The sequence below is a fragment of the Microcaecilia unicolor genome, chromosome 10, assembly GCF_901765095.1.
Source record: "Microcaecilia unicolor chromosome 10, aMicUni1.1, whole genome shotgun sequence".
NCBI classification, from domain to species: Eukaryota; Metazoa; Chordata; class Amphibia; order Gymnophiona; family Siphonopidae; genus Microcaecilia; species Microcaecilia unicolor.
In genome coordinates this window covers 131,933,909-131,957,620 of record NC_044040.1, presented here as the reverse complement: position 1 = coordinate 131,957,620, position 23,712 = coordinate 131,933,909, and the positions used below count along the sequence as shown (strand labels likewise).

At 45.6% G+C, this 23,712-nt stretch overlaps 1 protein-coding gene across 1 annotated transcript in view; it reads left to right on the top strand.

Annotated features, from left to right (window-relative positions):
• Positions 1-22,711, top strand: part of ING5 (inhibitor of growth family member 5) — a 327,421-nt gene extending 304,710 nt beyond the window's left edge. The window contains exon 8 of the mRNA XM_030216998.1: positions 22,482-22,711. Within this exon, the coding sequence (XP_030072858.1) occupies positions 22,482-22,521 (40 nt within the window). The 3' untranslated portion in view covers positions 22,522-22,711. The remainder of the gene's footprint in view (positions 1-22,481) is intronic.
• The last annotated feature ends 1,001 nt before the right edge of the window (positions 22,712-23,712 follow it).

Genomic DNA, 23,712 nt, shown 5'->3' with positions numbered 1-23,712 from the left:
ATAGAAGTTTTAGGTTCATTAATATATGGCGGGATTATTTGTTATTAGATTTATACTGATGGATACAGAATTGTCTACCATGTAATCTCATCAATAACAATTGTTGAAATATTAAAAGTTAAACATAGAGCACAGTAAAAGGGGGGAGGGGATAAAAGCTATATAAAAATTTGATGACTGTACGCAATGCTGTATTATTGAAACGTTACTTCGTTGAGTTCTGTAAAATTGCATTGAGGCCGCCATGTTAAGGTGGATTTGTATTTTTTGACTTGTCATCAATAAAAACCGTTGAAACATAAACACATAGGAGGAGAAACGAACAAGAATGTCTCTGGGTCTGTTTTCCACTCGCTGTCCCTGCACTCTATGTGCTCTATCAATAGCTGCTGCAGCAGGATCCCAGGCCTCCCCCATGATTTTTTCGCACAGGTTCCTCACCAACACCGGAACATCTTCCATGCCCCCACTTTCAGTGATTCCGCGGAACCGCAAGTTGTGCCTTCTGCCTCTGTTTTCGAGGTCATCTAATTTATATTGAAAGTCCTCTGCTTGCTCCTGTATCCGTGAGACATGCGAGTTCAGCACACCATGCTGCTCTTCCTGATCATCCATCCTCTCCTCCAGGGTTTCCACTCTACCCGCCAGCTCTCTCAAGTCTAAACTGAGAGCGTCAACGTGCTCCAATATTTCAACTCGCGTTGCTTTTATTTCATCGCGGATCGCCTCCAAACACTTCGCCAGATCTGCTGACGAGCTCTTCTTTGAGGCGGACTGGCGCGATGCCGCATGTGAGGCGGCCGAATCGGAGTCCGACATCGCGGGGGAAGCATGGCGCGAAAGGCTCCTCACGTTCTGTCGCTTCGGTGCACGCTCGCTTCCCCGCTGCTGCGTCGCTGATATCTTGCTCATGTTAGGCAGCAGAGTGTCTGAATTGTCGCCGAATGGGATGTTCGCTGAAAATAAGCCTCCAGTTACGCTAATAATAATACGTTAAGGTAGGGAAGTGTGGGAGCTAGAAATCTAGGCAGCCATTCGTCCCCGTGATGTCACCTCCTCCCTAACGAACGCATTTTTAACACAAAATGGGTGTATTATCTTGAAAGAAGGACTAGTGCAGTTCAATTAATCATTTCTAGATGATTAACCTTACTCCATCTTACTCCCTCAAAGCTATTCTGAGCATGAATACAATGCAAAACAGTTACACACAAGAAAAACTCATTATTTTTACAAAGTTCTTTAACAAAGAGATCCAAATTCTGTAGACTCATGTACATTAAATACACAGACAGTTCCTAATATGGCCACACACGGATAATAGGAGACACATGACAGATATACCAGGAGAAATCCTGAGCCATTAAGGGAAGAACAGTACCTACACACTACAGAAACTGACTAGCATTTAAAACACAAGCTAGAGCAGTATATATATTCAAAACTTATATTTCCCCATAAACATCAAAATTAAAGAAACAACACTTACACTGGCCGTCTTCAAAATTCCAGACTTAACACTAAGTGTGCTCGCTGGACAACACCCATTCTCAGCACTATATGCCAGTGATTCTATCAGCTCTGAAGAATTCCTTTCTCCGAGCTATCAATTATCTCCCCAGTCTGGCTACAGGAAGAGCTCAGACTTTTCTTTGATTATTTTATTGGGGCAATCACGGGCTTCTCAGGGCACTTATAAACTTCTCCTACCTGCAGTATTTCAACATCCTCTGTCCATCTCATCTTTCCTATTTCCTCCAAGTTAACCTCTCCCTTGTACTCCCTTTCTAGTCTTGCTGTCAGTTCTTTCTTCCTATTTCTGCATTGGCATGCCCAGTCCCCTCTGCCCGTGCACATAACAACATTGGCTTGGTTGTGTCAGTTATATTTCACCGGTACTGTAATGAGAACTGCCGCTTTAAAGTTAAACTGTTCCCAGTGAGTGGTGAAAGTGAACGAGCTACATTGACAGAGCTCAGAAACGGAGAGACGAGAAAGGGAGGGGTGTAGGGGGAATTCTTAGAGATGCAAAGCCCCAGTGATGGCCTCTCAGTCTGAATGTGCTGAACTGGAGAGGAGTTAAATTACAAGCACAGGATATGAAAAGGGTTAATAACAGAGAGAGACCGATAGTTAGGAAACATTTTATTTCAGATCTAAAGAGAGGGGAATCCATACGCCAAGGAAATACCCTATGCCTTTTAAGGGAAGTCAGGGTTTGCAACCAGTGATAATCTGTTGTAGTAACACTTATGAATTCGAAGGATCCTTCTTCCAGCCAGTCAACTATCTGGCCAAGTCCTGGCCACGTCACACTCTTTCACACAACAAGAAACCTGACCTCCCGTTCCTCCCTGTCTCGGGCGGGTTTCGGAACCTAGTTCCTGCTCGGCGCCCGATGGGGGTGGATCAGGCCCCCCATCGGTCTTTTAACAGACCGGCCAAATTCCCAAGTATACTCGCCTGGCTTCAGGATTCAGGATACTCCGGAGATGAAAGCTTGTCTTGTTCGGATCCCGCAGCCCTAGTGCAGGTCACGCGGCCTTGTGCAGCCCCTCTTCTGGGCGGTCGGACACTGAACTCAGTGGTGCGCACTCGCCGGTCAGCCGGAGAGGGGCCGCCCGTCCCGATGTGCCCATGCACCAAAGGGGGAGGAATATCCTCTTTCCCCGAGCCTCCTGGCTGGCTCGCCAGAAAATGTAACCGGATATTTAGCAAGTAAATCAAGAGGCTGGGGACAACGGATCCAAATCAAGAGAACTTTATTGCTAGCAAGAATGCAGCTGAGTGACTCAGTAACACTGCGTGTCCTCTACCATTTACCACTAACATTTATAGGCTTTATCAGCAGTCATGCGCATTGAGTTCATAAAACATTACACAGAAATCAGGAATCGAAACTTAATAACACACAGTTCATTTTCATTACACAGACAAAGGATTATACTGGTGAGCATAAGGCAAAAACGAAACTCAGCACAAGCCATAGCCATTATCTTATCTGGTTGCCATAGCATCCTGTTTGCAAGCTTCTGCAGTTCTGTTAACTATTACAAGTACAGCTTCTTTTAGCAAAAACACAATAGAGTGTCATTTGTGGCAAAAGCTTAACCCTGAATCTCCAGTCACTGTAGAGCTGCCCCCAACAAGTGTGCAGAGTGATAGTAGTAGAAGCAAGTGTAGCATGATATGAGTTCTGTACTCTAGACTCTAGATTATTCCAGAACTTAGAACTTAATGTGTAGTAGCATGATATTTATTTATTTATTTATTTATTTGCTGCATTTGTACCCCACATTTTCCTACCCATTTGCAGGCTCAATGTGGCTTACATTATGTTGCAAAGGCATCACCATTAACAGAATAGAGGTGCGGCATAATGTTACAGATTGATGTGTAAGAAATCAGATAAATAGGGTCAGTAGAATGATAATACATAACGTATAAGTGAGAGCAGGTTAAGATATAATCATCAATAATGATAAAATAATTAAGATAATCAAATTAGAGGGATCAGTATTAGTTGGTTCTGGTATAAATTGGAATCAAGTCATTATGGAGGATTCTTTTTGTAAGTCTCTTTGAATAGGTGCGTCTTCAGTAATTTCCGGAAGGTTGTCAAGTCATGTGCTGTTTTTATAGTATTCGGTAGTTTATTCCATGATTGTGTACAGAGGTATGTGAAGGTAGCTGCGTGTATTGATTTATATTTAAGTCCTCTGCAATTGGGGTAGTGGAGGTTTAGGAAGGTACGTGATGAACTTTTGGTATTTTGTGCTGGTAAGTCAGTTACGTCTGACATGTATGATGGGGCCTCTCCATGGATGATTTTATAAGTTTAGGTGCAGATTTTGAATGCAATTCGATCTTTTAATGGAAGCCAATGTAATTTTTCTCTGAGGGGTTTGGCGCTCTCATATTTCGCCTTTCCGAATATGAGTCTAGCTGCGGTGTTCTGGGCAGTCTGGAGTTTCTTAATAGTTTTTGCTTTGCATCCTGCGTAAATGGAATTGCAGTAATCCAGATGGCTCAGTACTAGTGATTGCACCAGCTTGCGAAATACCTCCCTTGGGAAAAAAGGTTTCATTCTTTTAAGCTTCCACATTGCAAGAAATATTTTCTTTGTAACATTCTTCTCTTGGTAATCTAGGGTAAGATTTCGGTCAATAGTAACACCCAGGAGTTTCAGGGTATCCGTAACAGGGAGAGTGTGGCTTGGTGTATTTATATTGGCGTAATTAGTCTTGTGAGTTTAATTGTCAGAGTTATTGATTTTACTGGAATCGGATATAAATGTGTGTGTGTATATATATATATATATATATATATATATATAATACAGTTGCAAAGACTTATTGGAACAGTATGAGATAAACTGGTCTGATTTTTCACCTTACCCCTGGAGACTACTGATACCAGTGTAACAAAAGCTAGCCGGATGGATACTTATAGTCAATCGCTACATCTCTGAAGAGCAGAATCTGCACATTGACAGCAATCACAGAGACTGGAGTTAACAAAAGACAGCAAAACTCCACCTAATCTGAAAAAAAAGAAGCCCACCTACTCTCAGACAATGACTTCTTTTAAGCCTGTCAAATATGGATGTGCATCTACCAGCAGATGTCCAAACAGAAAGTCTTATGATGTCCTTAAACATATGACCAGTTACCATGCTGTATCTCAAAACTAGATGGAACTAGTTTTCAACTATCCCTGAGCTTTCGTTGAATCAAACACACCCCACCTGACTTCAGCCTATGGTCCAACAAGAAAATATAAAAACCCTGGAAAATTCTCAGATCGCTCTCTGGCTCTTGCCTCTCTGCTGCTTCATGATCTACACCTCCATGTACCTTGCTGGACTTCACACACATCCAAGATAAGACTTTCTCCAGGCTTCAGCAACAACCCTGCAATATTTTGTCCTTTAGATTGTAAGCTCCTTCGAGTAGGGACTGTCCTTTGTTAAACTGTACAATGCTGTGTAACCCTAGTAGCGCTCTAGAAATGCTAAGTAGTAGTAGTAGTACTTTTCCATCAAGGACCTCCTTCATCACTCTAACCAGCAGCCTCCATCAAAGTGAGTTACCATTAATCCAGCCTAATTTATAATTCAGACTTTCTATCTTGTAAAGCACATTTCCCTTGTGAAAGATCCCTAAGAACTGCTTTCTCTCTTTAATATTATTAAAGTTAAATATATGATCTTTATGTTCTGAGCACATGTCCTTAAATCTTACAGTGCAGGTTAATGCAATTCAACAAGTATATTATTTCATTCCCCTTTTCTTATATCTTATTATTATTTTTACATTTATTATTTTTTACATAAGGTGAGCAGGAATACCATTATGAAGGATTTTGTGAGCTAATATTAAAATCTTGTAACACATTTGATATTGAATCCACAGCCAATGATGTTGCATTAATAACACAGTGATGTGGTCCTGCCTTTTTTCATAAGAATTATTACAACTACAGTCTGTACAGTTTGTAATCAATTAAATATAGAGGAAGCCCAGCATAAATAATATTGGAATAAGCCTAGATGGTTTCCGAGCATAGAGAAAGATTTCTGAGAACTGTCATCCAGATAATAACGGAGCAGAATTGCCTGAGTGCTCAAAAACATTTTTTATTAATTGTAGGTATATGGTCCTCAAAGGATAAAATCGTATCAATTAAAATACTCCTAGGCATTTGAATTGAGAGATGAGAACAATAGGAACATTGTTCAAGGTTGGAGCTGTAGAAGGAGAAATAGGTCAATCAGTTAACCAAGCTGTTATAGTTTAGGATGGATTCAGTATCAGATGGTGCCCATTTTACCCTCTAAATTGAGAGAGCAGCATCTGAGAGAGAAACCCACCTCAAGAACTCCAACAAGCCCATCAACACATATAGACCTACACTAGGATGCCCTCCTAAAGGACAACCAATGAAAGCCCTAGATGACAAAAGTCCTTCCAGTGATAAATGCCCAGTGCCACCTGCCGAAGTTTTAAATATGTCAAAACAAAAGAAGGGGGAGGGAAGTCTGTTCACACCACGTGGTAACACCAGAAACTTGTTATATTCCTTTAGGAAAACATATATCATGAATAAATAGAACAAAAGGGCATCAGAATATCATATTAAGGCCATCAGATCTCTTATAGCCCCAGCTATTTCAGGTCCCAGCGTATATGTAAAATCAATCATTTTCTTCTTTTGTCTCTATTACAAGACTTGTATAGGCTAGCAAGCCTCAAACAACTAACGTACATTTTATTGTTTAAACGTCAAAAGCACATAGAAAGCTTTCTTGACATATTACAATCATAAAACTGAATACAAAACAAAATGATCACTTATCTGCCACCGCAGAGACACTGCTATAACAACATTGTTTCACCTCACGCCCACAACTCTATAGAATGGCGTTTCAATCAATGAGATCTGCTTCTAGTATTCATAACTGGATTTCTGTAAACTAAAACAAAATATATTAGCCTCCTACACTGCAACTTGTGCACATACCATAAACATTGACAAATTCTTCAAAACAGTGGCTCAGAACGGGAGTTCTGCTACACGCGCTGGATTTAAAGAGACATGTTTTCAATGTGATGACATCATAATATTACTTCTAGCCCATTGGTGTTACCCCAGATACACAAATTGCATAAACACAATTACAAAAGATATACCATAAAATCCAAAAGCATATTATAAGAACCTATTATAAATCTGAGGTCCTGTTTACTTTGGGGTGACAGTAGAAATGAAATCATAGGTTGATGCTCTCATTTCTGATGGGTATGCACAACAATTTATTATTCAGCATGAATGGCAATTTCTTCAAGTTGTGCTTCCAGTAATGCCAGTGATTTATGTGATTCCAAAAATCCATAAAAAGTTACAGAATTCACCTGAACATCCTATTATTTCTTTCAAGGGTTCACTTTTAGAACCACTCTCTATCTAGGTGGACACATTTTTGAGACCTTTTGTGAGCATGACCCCTAATATTTGCAGGACTCTACTGACTTTATGTTGAAACTTGATGAATGTAATGCTGGGGGAAGTAAATATATGCTGGTGACAGCGGACATTGAAGCTCTCTACACTAACATACCTCAAAAAGACAGTCTACAAGTCATGCATAGAATTTTGGATACTCATTCAGATGTAAATTCTCTTCCCCCTGAAGTTTTAATTAATATGCTTTGGTTTAGTTTTGACAATTTGTATTTTTTTAACGTTTCAGGTTAAATATTTTTTTTCAAACTAAGATTACTGCCATGGGGGGGTGACAGTTGCACCTGATGTCGCTAATTTATATGTGAGTGAATGTACTGCTATGGATTTACAACCTGTGTCACTGACACAGACTAAATAATTATCGTGGATTCTTTTGGATTCGTATTAGATAAATTAAACCTTTATTAGAGGTGCTAAATTCTAAAATGATTAAGGTATATACAATTATTAGCTATATAAACAATCATTACATCACTGGTCTCTAGATCTAAGCAATGCTAAGAGTTCTTAGACCAGGAAAAGAAGCAATAATACACTACACATACAATCATCACTGGTCCTTACATCATCTAGGCTCTTATCATCAGCTGGGGGGGGGGGCTGTTACAGCGAAAGCCAGGAGTTTTTCAGACCAGGAACAAGTCCTCTGCACAGTACGTATGTTACTCACAGATGAGCTCCCACTCTGCTGTAACAAGCCCCCTTTTTATTAGGCTTAGAGCTCATGTTCAGAGCTAAGGAAAATTACAGAATGCTTCTCTGTTTAGGTAAACAAGCCATACTGTGGGAACGTGGTCACATGTTTTCCAAGTCCAGGTGGCCAAGCTGAACTTCCAAAAAGAACCATCCTCCCCTTTGCATACCAAATTAATTCTTATCTTCCAACTTGTTTTTGTATTTACAAGGAAAGTTACTTTCGGTCAAAGACAGAAAATTTCAGAGTTCATTGTCGATCAGAGCAGGGTTGAAAAGCAATCCTTTAAATCTTCCATTACAGTGAGTTTGAGGAAAAATTTTTGTTCACCATATTATTTTTTGGAAGTGTTTTTATTCAGGATGTATTTTTGTTGTGAGATGGTAATGTTCTCAGCCTGGAAGCTTTAACACGACCAAGAAAATGTTCCACACTATGTCGAAGCTCAAACGTATAAAACCTTACTTTCCCAGAGATTCATTCTGCAACATGATCCAAACCATGGTGCTAACCCATGTAGACTACTGCAATAGTATTTACATAGGCTGCAAAGATCAAATTATAAGAAAACTACAGACAGCACAAAACACGGCTGCCAGACTCATCTTCGGAAAAACACGCTTTGAAAGCGCGAAACCCCTCCTAAGAAACTTTCATTAGCTTACTATTAAAACTCGCATAACATTCAAAATATGCACAGTAGTCCACAGAATCATCTACGGACTCACACCAGATTACATGATGGAACTTATCGATCTACCATTAAGAAACGTGACGAGAACAGCAAGAACCTACCTAACCTTTCACTACCCCAATTACAAAGGTATAAAATACAAATCTTCACATGCCACCAGCCTCTCCTTTATAGGCACACAACTTTGGAACTCACTACCCAAAGACCTGAAACTCACAGAAAACTACCTACAATTGAGAAAAAAACCTGAAAACACATCTTTTCAAGAAGTCTTTCTCCCCTGGATCTGCCTAACCCCACACCACCATACATCATGAAAAGTTCAGAAATGGAAAACAATAATATTAACCTCTTTCAATATGCTAATATATCAACCTAAGCGTTTATTGTACTTTTGTATTATGTACTAGACTTCTACAAATCTAAATTTTGTAACCACCTTTTTAGCAATATGTAAGCCACATTGAACCTGCCATATGGTGGGAAAATGTGGGATACAAATGCAATAAATAAATAAGAATCTGACATTTTCTTACAAGTTTCATACACATCAAATTTTGTTTTTGGATTTTTGGATATCTAATTCTGATAATGGGTTTGTTTACTTCGTGTTACATAAGCCCACTGATAGGAACACATTGTTACACTTCCAGAGTGGTCATCCTCAAAAGTTACATGGAAGTATTTTGGTGGGTCAGTTCTTGAGATTGAAATGGATTTGTTCTTCTGCTTCTGAATTTAAATGTCAAGCTACCCCTCTGTTTCAGAGGTTCATTGAATGGGTTTACCATGGTTCTGTTTTGAAGAAGGCATATACAAGAGCTCATTGGGCAGAACATTCACATTTATTGTTGTTGCCATCTAGAGTACAATCCCCTGAACGGGTAACCTGTGTTGCTGTACTCCTCTGGAGCTATGTTGGTGAGGACAGTTATTTTGAAGTATTGACATATATTGGGTTTACATCCGTCTGAAGCAGCCTCCCATATTTGCTCTCAAATGGGGGGGATTTAAAGGATTTTTTGCTTGCATCTTACCTCCCGAGTGACTTCTCCCAGTTAAGAAAAAAGGGTCATTTGGGCCATTATCCGTGTGCTCAGTGTAGTATATGTGGTTCCTCTTTCTCAGGCACGAGGTTGACACTCAATGGACGTTGTATTGCTCTGAAAGAGTTGACCAATTGCATGTTGGCTTCAGTGTTATATGTAGTTTGGTGTCCATACTCTTTAGGAAAGAACCTTCAAACTCTTAAAGTAAGATTGTTGGAACATAGGAGTCGTTTGCATCAACAAGATCATGCTGACCCCCCCCCCCCCTTTGTGGAACATTTTTTGACAGCAGGTCGTTCTTTGACCATTTTCAGTAAAATTGCTTAAGGGAATGTTTTTTGTCCCTTTTATTTTCAAAAGCGTCTGAATTTTTGGGTAAGACAGGCAGATTTTGTACTAGCTCATTAGAGGACACTTTTCACAGTAACATATTTTCTCTCACTTCTTTTTGTGCACACCACAGACTTTATTGAATTCTGAAGTATATGTATTTATTTTTATCATGACTATTATATGATTATCACCTCACACTCGTTGTGGTATGTTGATAAGCATGTACCACCTTTGGATGTAGTTTAGAATACAGCAATATGATACACTATTTTATTGCATGTAAACAATTTATTGACACCTATTTACACGTGGAGGAGCATAATCGAACGGGGACAACCATCTCTAAGGGCACCCATATCCGAGGATGTCCCCGCGAAGGGGCGGGGCATCCCGTATTATCGAAACAAGATGGGCGTCCATCTTTCGTTTCGATAATACGGTTGGGGACGCCCAAATCTCAACATTTAGGTCGACCTAAGAGATGATCGACCTAAATGTTGAGATGGTTGACCTTAGAGATGGGCGACCTCGGTTTTCGCTGATAATGGAAACCGAGGACACCCATCTCAAAAACGACCAAATCCAAGTCATTTGGTCATGGGAGGAATCAGCATTCGTAGTGCACTGGTCCCCCTCACATGCCAGGACACCAACCGAGCACCCTAGGGGGCACTGCAGTGGACTTCACAAATTGCTCCCAGTGCATAGCTCCCTTACCTTGGGTGCTGATCCCCCCCAAACCCCCTCAAAACCCACTCTCCACAACTGTACACCACTACCATAGCCCTTAGGGATGAAGGGGGGCACCTACATGTGGGTACAGTGAGTTTCGGGTGGGTTTTGGAGGGCTCACATTTACCGCCACAAGTGTAACAGGTAGGGGGGGGGGGGGGGCCTGGGTTCGCCTGCCTGAAGTGCACTGCAGTACCCACTAAAAACTGCTCCAGGGACCTGCATACTGCTGTCATGGAGCTGGGTATGACATTTGAGGCTGGCATAGAGGCTGGCAAAAAATGTTAAAAAAATTTTTTTAAGGGTGGGAGGGGGTTGGTGACCACTGGGGGAGTAAGGGGAGGTCATACCTGATTCCCTCCAGTGGTCATCTGGTCAGTTCGGGCACCTTTTCAAGACTTGGTCATGAAAAAAAAGGGACCAAGTAAAGTCGGCCAAATGCTTGTCAGGGACGCCCTTCTTTTTTCCATTATCGGCCGAGGATGCCCAGGTGTTAAGCACACCTCCATCCCGCCCTCGGTACACTGCCGACACGCCCCCATGAACTTTGGTCGTCCCCGCGATGGAAAGCAGTTGAGGACGCCCAAAATCGGCTTTCGATTATGCCGATTTGGGTGACCCTGAAAGAAGGACGCCCATCTCCCGATTTGTGTCGAAAGATGGGCACCCTTCTCTTTCAAAAATGCCCCTGATAGTGTATATTTATCACTTCACATACAGTGGTGGAAATAAGTATTTGATCCCTTGCTGATTTTGTAAGTTTGCCCACTGACAAAGACATGAGCAGCCCATAATTGAAGGGTAGGTTATTGGTAACAGTGAGAGATAGCACATCACAAATTAAATCCGGAAAATCACATTGTGGAAAGTATATGAATTTATTTGCATTCTGCAGAGGGAAATAAGTATTTGATCCCCCACCAACCAGTAAGAGATCTGGCCCCTACAGACCAGGTAGATGCTCCAAATCAACTCGTTACCTGCATGACAGACAGCTGTCGGCAATGGTCACCTGTATGAAAGACACCTGTCCACAGACTCAGTGAATCAGTCAGACTCTAACCTCTACAAAATGGCCAAGAGCAAGGAGCTGTCTAAGGATGTCAGGGACAAGATCATACACCTGCACAAGGCTGGAATGGGCTACAAAACCATCAGTAAGACGCTGGGCGAGAAGGAGACAACTGTTGGTGCCATAGTAAGAAAATGGAAGAAGTACAAAATGACTGTCAATCGACAAAGATCTGGGGCTCCACGCAAAATCTCACCTCGTGGGGTATCCTTGATCATGAGGAAGGTTAGAAATCAGCCTACAACTACAAGGGGGGAACTTGTCAATGATCTCAAGGCAGCTGGGACCACTGTCACCACGAAAACCATTGGTAACACATTACGACATAACGGATTGCAATCCTGCAGTGCCCGCAAGGTCCCCCTGCTCCGGAAGGCACATGTGACGGCCCGTCTGAAGTTTGCCAGTGAACACCTGGATGATGCCGAGAGTGATTGGGAGAAGGTGCTGTGGTCAGATGAGACAAAAATTGAGCTCTTTGGCATGAACTCAACTCGCCGTGTTTGGAGGAAGAGAAATGCTGCCTATGACCCAAAGAACACCGTCCCCACTGTCAAGCATGGAGGTGGAAATGTTATGTTTTGGGGGTGTTTCTCTGCTAAGGGCACAGGACTACTTCACCGCATCAATGGGAGAATGGATGGGGCCATGTACCGTACAATTCTGAGTGACAACCTCCTTCCCTCCGCCAGGGCCTTAAAAATGGGTCGTGGCTGGGTCTTCCAGCACGACAATGACCCAAAACATACAGCCAAGGCAACAAAGGAGTGGCTCAGGAAGAAGCACATTAGGGTCATGGAGTGGCCTAGCCAGTCACCAGACCTTAATCCCATTGAAAACTTATGGAGGGAGCTGAAGCTGCGAGTTGCCAAGCGACAGCCCAGAACTCTTAATGATTTAGAGATGATCTGCAAAGAGGAGTGGACCAAAATTCCTCCTGACATGTGTGCAAACCTCATCATCAACTACAGAAGACGTCTGACCGCTGTGCTTGCCAACAAGGGTTTTGCCACCAAGTATTAGGTCTTGTTTGCCAGAGGGATTAAATACTTATTTCCCTCTGCAGAATGCAAATAAATTCATATACTTTCCACAATGTGATTTTCCGGATTTAATTTGTGATGTGCTATCTCTCACTGTTACTAATAACCTACCCTTCAATTATGGGCTGCTCATGTCTTTGTCAGTGGGCAAACTTACAAAATCAGCAAGGGATCAAATACTTATTTCCACCACTGTATATTGTTTGTTGATATGCATGTATAATTTTTGATGACATTTGACACATTCTATTGTGTGCAAATAAGGTTTCAAACATCTATGTATGTATCTTATATTTTTGAATATGGATGTAGTGTTTATTTTTGGATATGGTTTTGGATTGCATTTATATTTGTTTTAATTTATATGATTATTTTAATGCATGATGTTGGGCACATTTATATGGTACATACACCAATATACGTACAGATACGATCATATATGTCAGCATTCTTTCTGTTTATAGTTCTTACTCTAATGATTTTAATAAGTTTTTATATTATGTTTTGATGTCTTTTCATTAGACCTCTGAGGCAGGTGTTGGTATGCCGAAACACAGCCTGTGTCGAGTGTTTATAAATAAAAGGACTCTGGATTGTTTCAGTCTTGAAGGCCATGCTGTACATTTTCTTTTGCTGTTTGTGTACTTTTGTCACTTGGTTTCATCAGCATTGAATACCATCTCTGGTACTAGTAACTCTCTCCCACATCTTCCTTGGTGAAAACCAAAGCAAAGAATTAATTTAATCTTTCTGCTGTAGCCTTGCCTTCCCTGAGTTCCCCTTTACTTCTCAGCCATCTAGCTGTCCAATTGATTCTTTTACCAGCATCTTGCTTCTAATATACCTAAAAAAAAGTTTTTAACTATGTGTTTTTGCCTCCAACACAATTTTCTTTTCATAGTCTTTCTTTGCCTTTCTTGTCAGGGTATTACATTTGACTTGCAATTCCTTATGCCATTTCCTATTTATTTTCAGTCAGATCCTTCTTCCATTTTCTGAAGGACTTTCTTTTTGCTCTAATAGCTTCCTTCACCTCACTTTTTAACCATGGCGGCTGACATTTGGCCTTTTTTAATACATGGGCACAAAGTACTTCCTACGTGGCTGGATTAGTCTGGCAGGGTGATAACAAAGGAAAACTTTTGTTCTTACCTATTAATTTCATTTTCTTGAGTCCTGCTAGACCAGTCCATCTCTCACCTGGGGATTCTGTGGCTGCTTTGATTTTAATGCTGGGGAAGTTTTTTTTTCTGAGGAGGATTCTTGATCAAAAGCAGGAGGGGGAAGGAAGTGTGACCCCACAATATTGTTACTTTGTGCCTACTAAATACATTTAGTTTTAATTAGAGGTTCTGAGTTTTCTACTACATAGTCAGTGATTTGCTTTGAAATGTTCACTGGCATGTTTCTGGGCTAGTCATCTCCTTAGTGGTGATGTCACAGGAAAGAAGTGTGTTCTTTGTCTCCACCTGCTAGCAGGATGGCATAAACTCAGTCTCACAGCACTCAAGGAAAGGAAATTAACAGGAAAGAGCACATTTCTTCTTTACTTTGATAAAGTGTGTCAGGATTTAGGTAGTCAAGACTTTGGTTTCTTGTTTGTTATTACTTTTTGAATATTTCTATAATTTTAATTTCATGTTGAACAGGTAGAATATATTGTGTAGCTTAGTAAAATTAAATTGTACTTTAATGCATTTTAAATTTTGTATATAGTAACATAGTAACATAGTAGATGACGGCAGAAAAAGACCTGCACGGTCCATCCAGTCTGCCCAAGAAATGTGCCACTTTTTTGAGTATACCTTACCTTGATTTGTACCTGTCTTTTTCAGAGCACAGGCCGTACAAGTCTGCCCAGCACTATATCCGCCTCCCACCATCGGCTCTGGCACAGACCGTATAAGTCTGCCCAGCACTATCCCCGCCTCCCAACCACCAGCCCCGCCTCCCACTACCGGCTCTGTTATCCAATCTTGGCTAAGCTCCTGAGGATCCATTTCTTCTGAACAGGATTCCTTTGTTTATCCCACGCATGTTTGAATTCCGTTACTGTTTTCATCTCCACCACCTCCTGCGGGAGGGCATTCCAAGCATCCACCACTCTCTCCGTGAAAAAATACTTCCTGACATTTTTCTTGAGTCTGCCCCCCTTCAATCTCATTTCATGTCCTCTCGTTCTACCGCCTTCGTATCTCCGGAAAAGGTTTGTTTGCGGATTAATACCTTTCAAATATTTGAACGTCTGTATCATATCACCCCTTTCCTCCATGGTATACATGTTCAGGTCAGCAAGTCTCTCCTCGTACGTCTTGTAACGCAAATCCCATACCATTCTCGTAGCTTTTCTTTGCACCGCTTCGATTCTTTTTACATCCTTAGCAAGATACGGCCTCCAAAACTGAACACAATACTCCAGATGGGGCCTCACCAACGACTTATACAGGGGCATCAACACCTCCTTCTGCTGGTCACACCTCTCTCTATACAGCCCAACAACCTTCTAGATACAGCCACTGCCTTGTCACACTGTTTCGTCACCTTCAAATCCTCAGATACTATCACTGTCACAACAGAATGTGAAAGGGTGCAAAGACTTACAGGGCACTGTAAACATACATTCATAAATCTAACCATGCGCTTGCAATACCTTTTTATTAGAACTGAAAATACATTTATACTTTCAGATGAGTGGAAATCGAATGCTACTTCAATATGTCTGGCCACATAACTCCTTATTACATATATACCCCTAATTCTATAAACTTTTATGCTCAGTTTTATGTTTAGCGGGCAAAGTTGTGTGCGCAAGTTATAGAATACTATCGATTGCATGTGTAACTTAATGTAATAATTATCTGCTAATTGGCACTAACTACCAAATATTGGCTATAGTTGGTGTTTTCTCCGAGGACAAGCAGGCTGCTTGTTCTCACTGATGGGTGACGTCCACGGCAGCCCCTCCAATCGGAATCTTCACTAGCAAAAGCCTTTGCTAGCCCTCGCGCGCCGATGCGCATGCGCGGCCGTCTTCCCGCCCGAAACCGGCTCGTGCCGGCCAGTCTTCTTTTCTCCGCGCTCGGTACGGTTGTGTTTTGCCGTTCGTGCCCCGAAAAGTCGACCTCACGCGTCGTTTTTGACTCGTTTCAGAGAGAAACTTTACAAATTGTTTCGGAAAGACCTCTTTGGGTCTTTCCCTTCCTGTACTTCGAGTTTTTTTTCGCCCCGGTAAGTTTTCTTTCGTTGTCGGGGTAGGCCTCATTTAGGCCCCAGTCGAAATTTCCTTCCCGCTATTTTTCTGGTGCCAAATTTCGACTTTTGATCTCGCCGGCGTGATTTTTCCGCCCATGACATCGAAGCCTTCCAGCGGCTTCAAGAAGTGCACCCAGTGCGCCCAGGTAATCTCGCTCACTGACAGGCACGCTTCGTGTCTTCGGTGTCTGGGGGCCGAGCACCGCCCTCAGGCCTGTAGTCTGTGTTCCCTTTTACAGAAGCGGACTCAGGTAGCGAGGTTAGCCCAGTGGAACTTTTTGTTCTCGGGCTCTTCGTCGGCATCGACACCGGGGGTATCGAGTGCATCGACGTCTTCAGCGTCCAGACCTTTATCCTCGGCTGCCAGTGCATCGAGTGCATCGAGGCATCGACCCTCTGCATCGGCGCTGAGACATCGGACGACTGTATCGACGTCGGTGGTACAGGGACCCCGTCTGCTGATGTCGTCGGACTGTGGTGCTTCGTCTGGAGTGCAGGTGAGGGCTGTCCATTCCCGTGCTGGTGGCGGTGAGCCTTCGGGTGGGTCTCCCCCTACCCTGAGGGCTCCTGCGGTACAGCCCCCCCGAGATCGACCCTCTTCGGTCTCGGCCCCGAGGAAGAGACGGCTGGATTCTACGTCCTCCTCGTCGGTGCCGGGAAGCGCCGGTGACGTGCTTCGCAAAAAATCTAAGAAGCATCGACACCGGTCTCCTTCCTGTGTCGGCACCGAGAGCTCTGGGTCGCCGAGGCAGTCGGCACCCAGCAGGCATCGGCACCGAGAGGACCGCTCACCCTCTGTTCAAGAGGTGTCGATGCGCTGCACTCTGGACAGCCCGGAACAGCCTCCACGCCCGGAACAGGTTCTGACGTCGACGCCTGCATCGACTTCCCTGCCTTTTTCTGCAGCCGCTCTGAACGAGAGCCTCCGGGCCGTTCTCCCAGAGATTCTGGGAGAGCTGTTGCGCCCTACCCCTCCGGTACCGGCGGTGCTTGCGCCACCGGTACCGTCGAGCGTGGCGCCGGCTGGTCCATCGCCCGGGGTGAGGTCGCCGGCCTCGGTGCCGCTTGCGGTACCGACTGCCGTCGCCTCCCAGGAAGGCTCCCTGACTACGTCGGCGGAGGGAGCTTCGCCGATGCGGGCGAGGGAGTCTACCTCTCGACGCCCCCATCGTGGACGTGGTTCCACAGAGTCGAGCCGGGCGCGGTTGCAGACACAGGTTCGTGAGCTTGTGTCTGACACCGAGGGTGAGGCCTCGTGGGAGGAAGAGGAAGACATCAGATATTTCTCTGACGAGGAGTCTGAGGGTCTTCCCTCTGATCTCACTCCCTCTCCTGAAAGGCAGCTTTCTCCTCCTGAGAGTCTGTCTTTCGCTTCCTTTGTCCGGGAGATGTCTACGGCCATCCCCTTCCCGGTGGTTGTGGAGGACGAGCCCAGGGCTGAAATGTTTGAGCTCCTGGACTATCCTTCTCCACCTAAGGAAGCGTCCACAGTACCCATGCACCATGTCCTGAAAAAGACATTGATGGCGAACTGGACCAAGCCTCTAACTAATCCCCACATTCCCAAGAAGATCGAGTCCCAGTACCGGATCCATGGGGACCCAGAGCTGATGCGCACCCAGTTGCCTCATGACTCTGGAGTTGTGGATTTGGCCCTAAAGAAGGCTAAGAGTTCTAGGGAGCATGCTTCGGCGCCCCCGGGCAAAGACTCTAGAACCTTAGACTCCTTTGGGAGGAAGGCCTACCATTCTTCTATGCTCGTGGCCAAAATTCAGTCCTACCAGCTCTACACGAGCATACACATGCGGAACAATGTGCGGCAGTTGGCGGGCTTGGTGGATGCGCTCCCCCCTGAACAAGCCAAGCCTTTTCAGGAGGTGGTCAGGCAGATGAAGGCATGCAGAAAATTCCTGGCCAGAGGGGTGTATGACACTTTTGATGTTGCGTCCAGGGCCGCTGCTCAAGGTGTGGTGATGCGCAGGCTCTCATGGCTGCGTGCCTCCGACCTGGAGAACAGACTCCAGCAGCGGATTGCGGACTCGCCTTGCCGTACGGATAACATTTTTGGAGAGAAAGTCGAACAGGTGGTAGAGCAGCTCCACCAGCGGGATACCGCATTCGACAAGTTCTCCCGCCGGCAGCCTTCAGCATCTACCTCTACAGGTAGAAGATTTTTGGGGGGAAGGAAGACTGTTCCCTACTCTTCTGGCAAGCGTAGGTACAATCCTCCTTCTCGACAGCCTGTAGCCCAGGCTAAGCCCCAGCGCGCTCGCTCTCGTCAGCAGCGTGCGCCTCAGCAAGGCCCCTCGGCTCCCCAGCAAAAGCAAGGGACGAGCTTTTGACTGGCTCCAGCAGAGCATAGCCGACATCCAAGTGTCAGTGCCTGGTGACCTGCCAGTCGGAGGGAGGTTGAAAGCTTTTCACCAAAGGTGGCCTCTCATAACCTCCGATCAGTGGGTTCTTCAAATAGTCCGGCAAGGATACACCCTCAATTTGGCCTCAAAACCTCCAAATTGTCCACCGGGAGCTCAGTCTTACAGCTTCCAGCACAAGCAGGTACTTGCAGAGGAACTCTCCGCCCTTCTCAGCGCCAATGCGGTCGAGCCCGTGCCATCCGGGCAGGAAGGGCTGGGATTCTATTCCAGGTACTTCCTTGTGGAAAAGAAAACAGGGGGGATGCGTCCCATCCTAGACCTAAGGGCCCTGAACAAATATCTCGTAAAAGAAAAGTTCAGGATGCTTTCCCTGGGCACCCTCCTTCCCATGATTCAGGAAAATGATTGGCTATGCTCTCTGGACTTGAAGGACGCCTACACGCACATCCCGATACTGCCAGCTCACAGACAGTATCTGCGATTTCAGCTGGGCACACGTCACTTCCAGTACTGTGTGCTACCCTTTGGGCTCGCCTCTGCGCCCAGAGTGTTCACAAAGTGCTTGGCTGTAGTAGCAGCGGCACTTCGCAGACTGGGGGTACACGTGTTCCCGTATCTCGACGATTGGCTGGTGAAGAACACATCCGAGGCAGGAGCCCTGCAGTCCATGCAGATGACTATTCGCCTCCTGGAGCTACTGGGGTTTGTGATAAATTACCCAAAGTCCCATCTTCTCCCAGTCCAGAAACTCGAATTCATAGGAGCTCTGCTGGATTCTCGGACAGCTCGCGCCTATCTCCCAGAGGCGAGAGCCAACAACTTGTTGTCCCTCGTCTCGCGGGTGCGAGCGTCGCAGCAGATCACAGCTCGGCAGATGTTGAGATTGCTGGGCCACATGGCCTCCACAGTCCATGTGACTCCCATGGCCCGCCTTCACATGAGATCTGCTCAATGGACCCTAGCTTCCCAGTGGTTTCAGGCGGCTGGGGATCTAGAAGACGTGATCCACCTGTCCCCGAGTTTTCTCAAATCCCTGTATTGGTGGACGATTTGGTCCAATTTGACTCTGGGACGTCCTTTCCAAATTCCTCAGCCACAGAAAGTGCTGACAACGGATGCGTCTCTCCTGGGATGGGGAGCTCATGTCGATGGGCTTCACACCCAAGGCAGCTGGTCCCTCCAGGAACGCGATCTGCAGATCAATCTTCTGGAGTTGCGAGCGATCTGGAACGCTCTGAAGGCTTTCAGAGATCGGCTGTCCCACCAAATTATCCAAATTCAGACAGACAACCAGGTTGCCATGTATTACGTCAACAAGCAGGGGGGCACCGGATCTCGCCCCCTGTGTCAGGAAGCCGTCAGCATGTGGCTCTGGGCTCGCCGTCACGGCATGGTGCTCCAAGCCACATATCTGGCAGGCGTAAACAACAGTCTGGCCGACAGGTTGAGCAGGATTATGCAACCTCACGAGTGGTCGCTCAATTCTCGTGTAGTGCGACAGATCTTCCAGGTGTGGGGCACCCCCTTGGTGGATCTCTTCGCATCTCGAGCCAACCACAAAGTCCCTCAGTTCTGTTCCAGGCTTGAGGCCCACAACAGACTGGCATCGGATGCCTTCCTCCTGGACTGGGGGGAGGGTCTGCTGTATGCTTATCCTCCCATACCTCTGGTGGGGAAGACTTTGTTGAAACTCAAGCAAGACCGAGGCACCATGATTCTGATTGCTCCTTTTTGGCCGCGTCAGATCTGGTTCCCTCTTCTTCTGGAGTTGTCCTCCGAAGAACCGTGGAGATTGGGGTGTTTTCCGACCCTCATCACACAGGACGAAGGGGCGCTTCTGCATCCCAGCCTCCGGTCCCTGGCTCTCACGGCCTGGATGTTGAGAGCGTAGACTTTGCCTCTTTGGGCCTGTCAGAGGGTGTCTCCCGCATCTTGCTTGCTTCCAGGAAAGATTCCACTAAGAGGAGTTACTGCTTTCTATGGAGGAGGTTTGCCGTCTGGTGTGACAGCAAGGCCCTAAATCCTCGCTCTTGTCCTACACAGACCCTGCTTGAATACCTTCTGCACCTGTCTGAGTCTGGTCTCAAGACCAACTCTGTAAGGGTTCACCTTAGTGCAATCAGTGCATACCATTACCGTGTGGAAGGTAAGCCAATCTCAGGACAGCCTTTAGTTGTTCGCTTCATGAGAGGTTTGCTTTTGTCAAAGCCCCCTGTCAAGCCTCCTACAGTGTCATGGGATCTCAATGTCGTTCTCACCCAGCTGATGAAACCTCCTTTTGAGCCACTGAATTCCTGCCATCTGAAGTACTTGACCTGGAAGGTCATTTTCTTGGTGGCAGTTACCTCAGCTCGTAGAGTCAGTGAGCTTCAGGCCCTGGTAGCCCAGGCCCCTTACACCAAATTTCATCATAACAGAGTAGTCCTCCGCACTCACCCTAAGTTCTTGCCGAAGGTTGTGTCGGAGTTCCATCTGAACCAGTCAATTGTCTTGCCAACATTCTTTCCCCGTCCTCATTCCTGCCCTGCTGAACGTCAGCTGCACACATTGGACTGCAAAAGAGCATTGGCCTTCTATTTGGAGCGGACACAGCCCAACAGACAGTCCGCCCAATTGTTTGTTTCTTTTGATCCCAATAGGAGGGGAGTGGCTGTAGGAAAACGCACCATATCCAATTGGCTAGCAGATTGCATTTCCTTCACTTACGCCCAGGCTGGGCTGGCTCTTGAGGGTCATGTCACGGCTCATAATGTTAGAGCCATGGCAGCGTCGGTAGCCCACTTGAAGTCAGCCACTATTGAAGAGATTTGCAAAGCTGCGACGTGGTCATCTGTCCACACATTCACATCCCATTACTGCCTGCAGCAGGATACCCGACGCGACAGTCGGTTCGGGCAGTCAGTACTTCAGAACCTGTTTGGGCTTTAGGATCCAACTCCACCCCCCGAGGGCCCTGTTTGTTCTGTTCCAGGCTGCACTCTCAGTTAGTTGGTAAATTTTTTTAGGTCAATCTCAGTTATGTCCTCACCGTTGCGAGGCCCAATTGACCATGGTTGTTGTTTTGAGTGAGCCTGGGGGCTAGGGATACCCCATCAGTGAGAACAAGCAGCCTGCTTGTCCTCGGAGAAAGCGAATGCTACATACCTGTAGAAGGTATTCTCCGAGGACAGCAGGCTGATTGTTCTCACAAACCCGCCCGCCTCCCCTTTGGAGTTGTGTCTTCCCTTCTCTATGAGACTGGCCGGCACGAGCCGGTTTCTGGCGGGAAGACGGCCGCGCATGCGCGGTGCGCATCGGCGCGCGAGGGCTAGCAAAGGCTTTTGCTAGTGAAGATTCCGATTGGAGGGGCTGCCGTGGACGTCACCCATCAGTGAGAACAATCAGCCTGCTGTCCTCGGAGAATACCTTCTACAGGTATGTAGCATTCGCTAATTGTCACTAATTAGAAGTTACACGTGCAACTGCTGTTAGTTGGGATTCTGCAAATTCCATAGCATTCAACTACAGGGAAGCATGGGTGGGTGGGTTAGGAGCGTGCCTAGCACTTACTTGCCTGCGTTATAGAATACTAGCAGTTATGTGCCTAACTGCTTGCAGTTAGACATGAACATCTACACCAGTCATCGAGCTGACATAGCTGTACCTGCATAAATTTAGGCACACAACTGTGGACTTACACTATTGTTCTGCAGTGGCATTTGTGTGCACAATTGCCATTATAGAAGTTGCACTTAGCACGCATTATCCCAGTGCCTAACTTTAGTCGATCTATAGAGAATTACCCCCATAGATACCAACCAGGCTTTTGAAAATGTACCCTTGAATCTGTTGCTGTACTTACAAATGACCCAAAGAGTTCAAGAGTCCTACCTAGTTTCTTTTCTTTTTAGAATTATCAATTTTTTAAAATGTTGTACCAATGAGAAAGGTAAGTGTATCTAGAGGGAATTGTAGAACCATCAGTCCTTCTTACCTACTGTTTCTAAACATTAGAATTATATGAAATTTAGATCTGTTTGTGATTCTGAAGAACTGGATTTGAAAAGTAATACTCTGAGAACCTCAAGAGGGAGCTGACATTATGTTGTGCTTTATTATTTGACCTTCTGGGGAGATCCTAGGTTTCTTTAGGAAGTGAAGTGAGACAAATTGGATCTGGAAGCCAGATAAACTTTTGTGATGCACAAATTGATCTTTTTTTCCCCCCTTAGGTTCTGTCCACGTTGCATTCAGGAACGGAAGAAGAAATAGATGTGGATTGCATAATCAAGAAGAGAACAGTTTAATATATTCCTTTATTCTTATTACCCCAATAATTTTGTTTTGATTTGTTTTTTTCTTATTTGAATATATGAAGTTCTCATATGTTTCATTTTGTTGTGTCATTGTTCTATGGCCAGTTTGCTGAAAGTTTGAATTTCAAAAGGAACTGATTTGTGCTTGTTCACATCATCTTTTACAAGTAGTGTGTGTATATTATGGGACATGTCAAAGTATGAAGGGATAACAGCTCAGTGACTTGTTTATTGTTGATCATGATTCACATTGAACCCTTTAACATTATTAGCCCTATGCAGTTTGACATTACTAATGCAAAACTGTACCTCTTGCTTTGCCAGGTCCAGATATTCTATGGCTGGGGGCAGTGGCGTACTAAGGGGGGGGCGGTGGGGGCGGTCCGCCCCGGGTGCACGCCGCTGGGGGGGGGGGGGGGGGGGGGTGCCGCGCATCTGTCGGCAACTCTCGTTCTCTGCTCCCTCTGGCCCCGGAACGGGTTATTTCCTGTAACGGGGCAGAGGGAGCAAGGAACGAGCGTTGCTGACAGACGCGTGCCGCCACCCCCCCCCCCCCCCAGCAGGTAAAGATGCACCGGGGGGGTGTCGTTTCGCTGGGGGGAGCTGCCCCTTTCTCGTCCCCTGTCCTGCCCCTTCCATGCCCTCACCTCCCCCCTGTCATCTCTCCTTCCCCTCTCCTTCCCTTACTCTGCTATCCCAATCCCTGGTGGTCTAGAGGTACCTCTTTGGGGCAGGAAAGAGCCCCCTCTTTCCTGCCTGGAGCTGCTAGCTGCCCTGCATCCTGTCCTGTGGTGAGTCCAGCTCTCGGCATTTCAAAATGGCCACCGAGAGTTGACGTCTCGCGAGGCTGCTTCAACTCTCGACGGCCATTTTGAAACGCCGAGAGCCGGACTCACCACAGGACAGGAGGATGCAGGGCAGCTAGCAGCTCCGGGCAGGAAAGAGGGGGCTCTTTCCTGCTCTGAAGAGGTACCTCTAGACCACCAGGGATTGGGATAGCAGAGTAAGGGGAGGGGGGATAGTCATGTGTCGCCGGGGGGGGGGGGGATCGCGTTGCACCCGGGGGGCGCTACACCCTGGGGGGGGGGCCGATCGGCGAGCCACCCCGGGTGTCAGCCCCCCTAGGAACGCCACTGGCTGGGGGTTA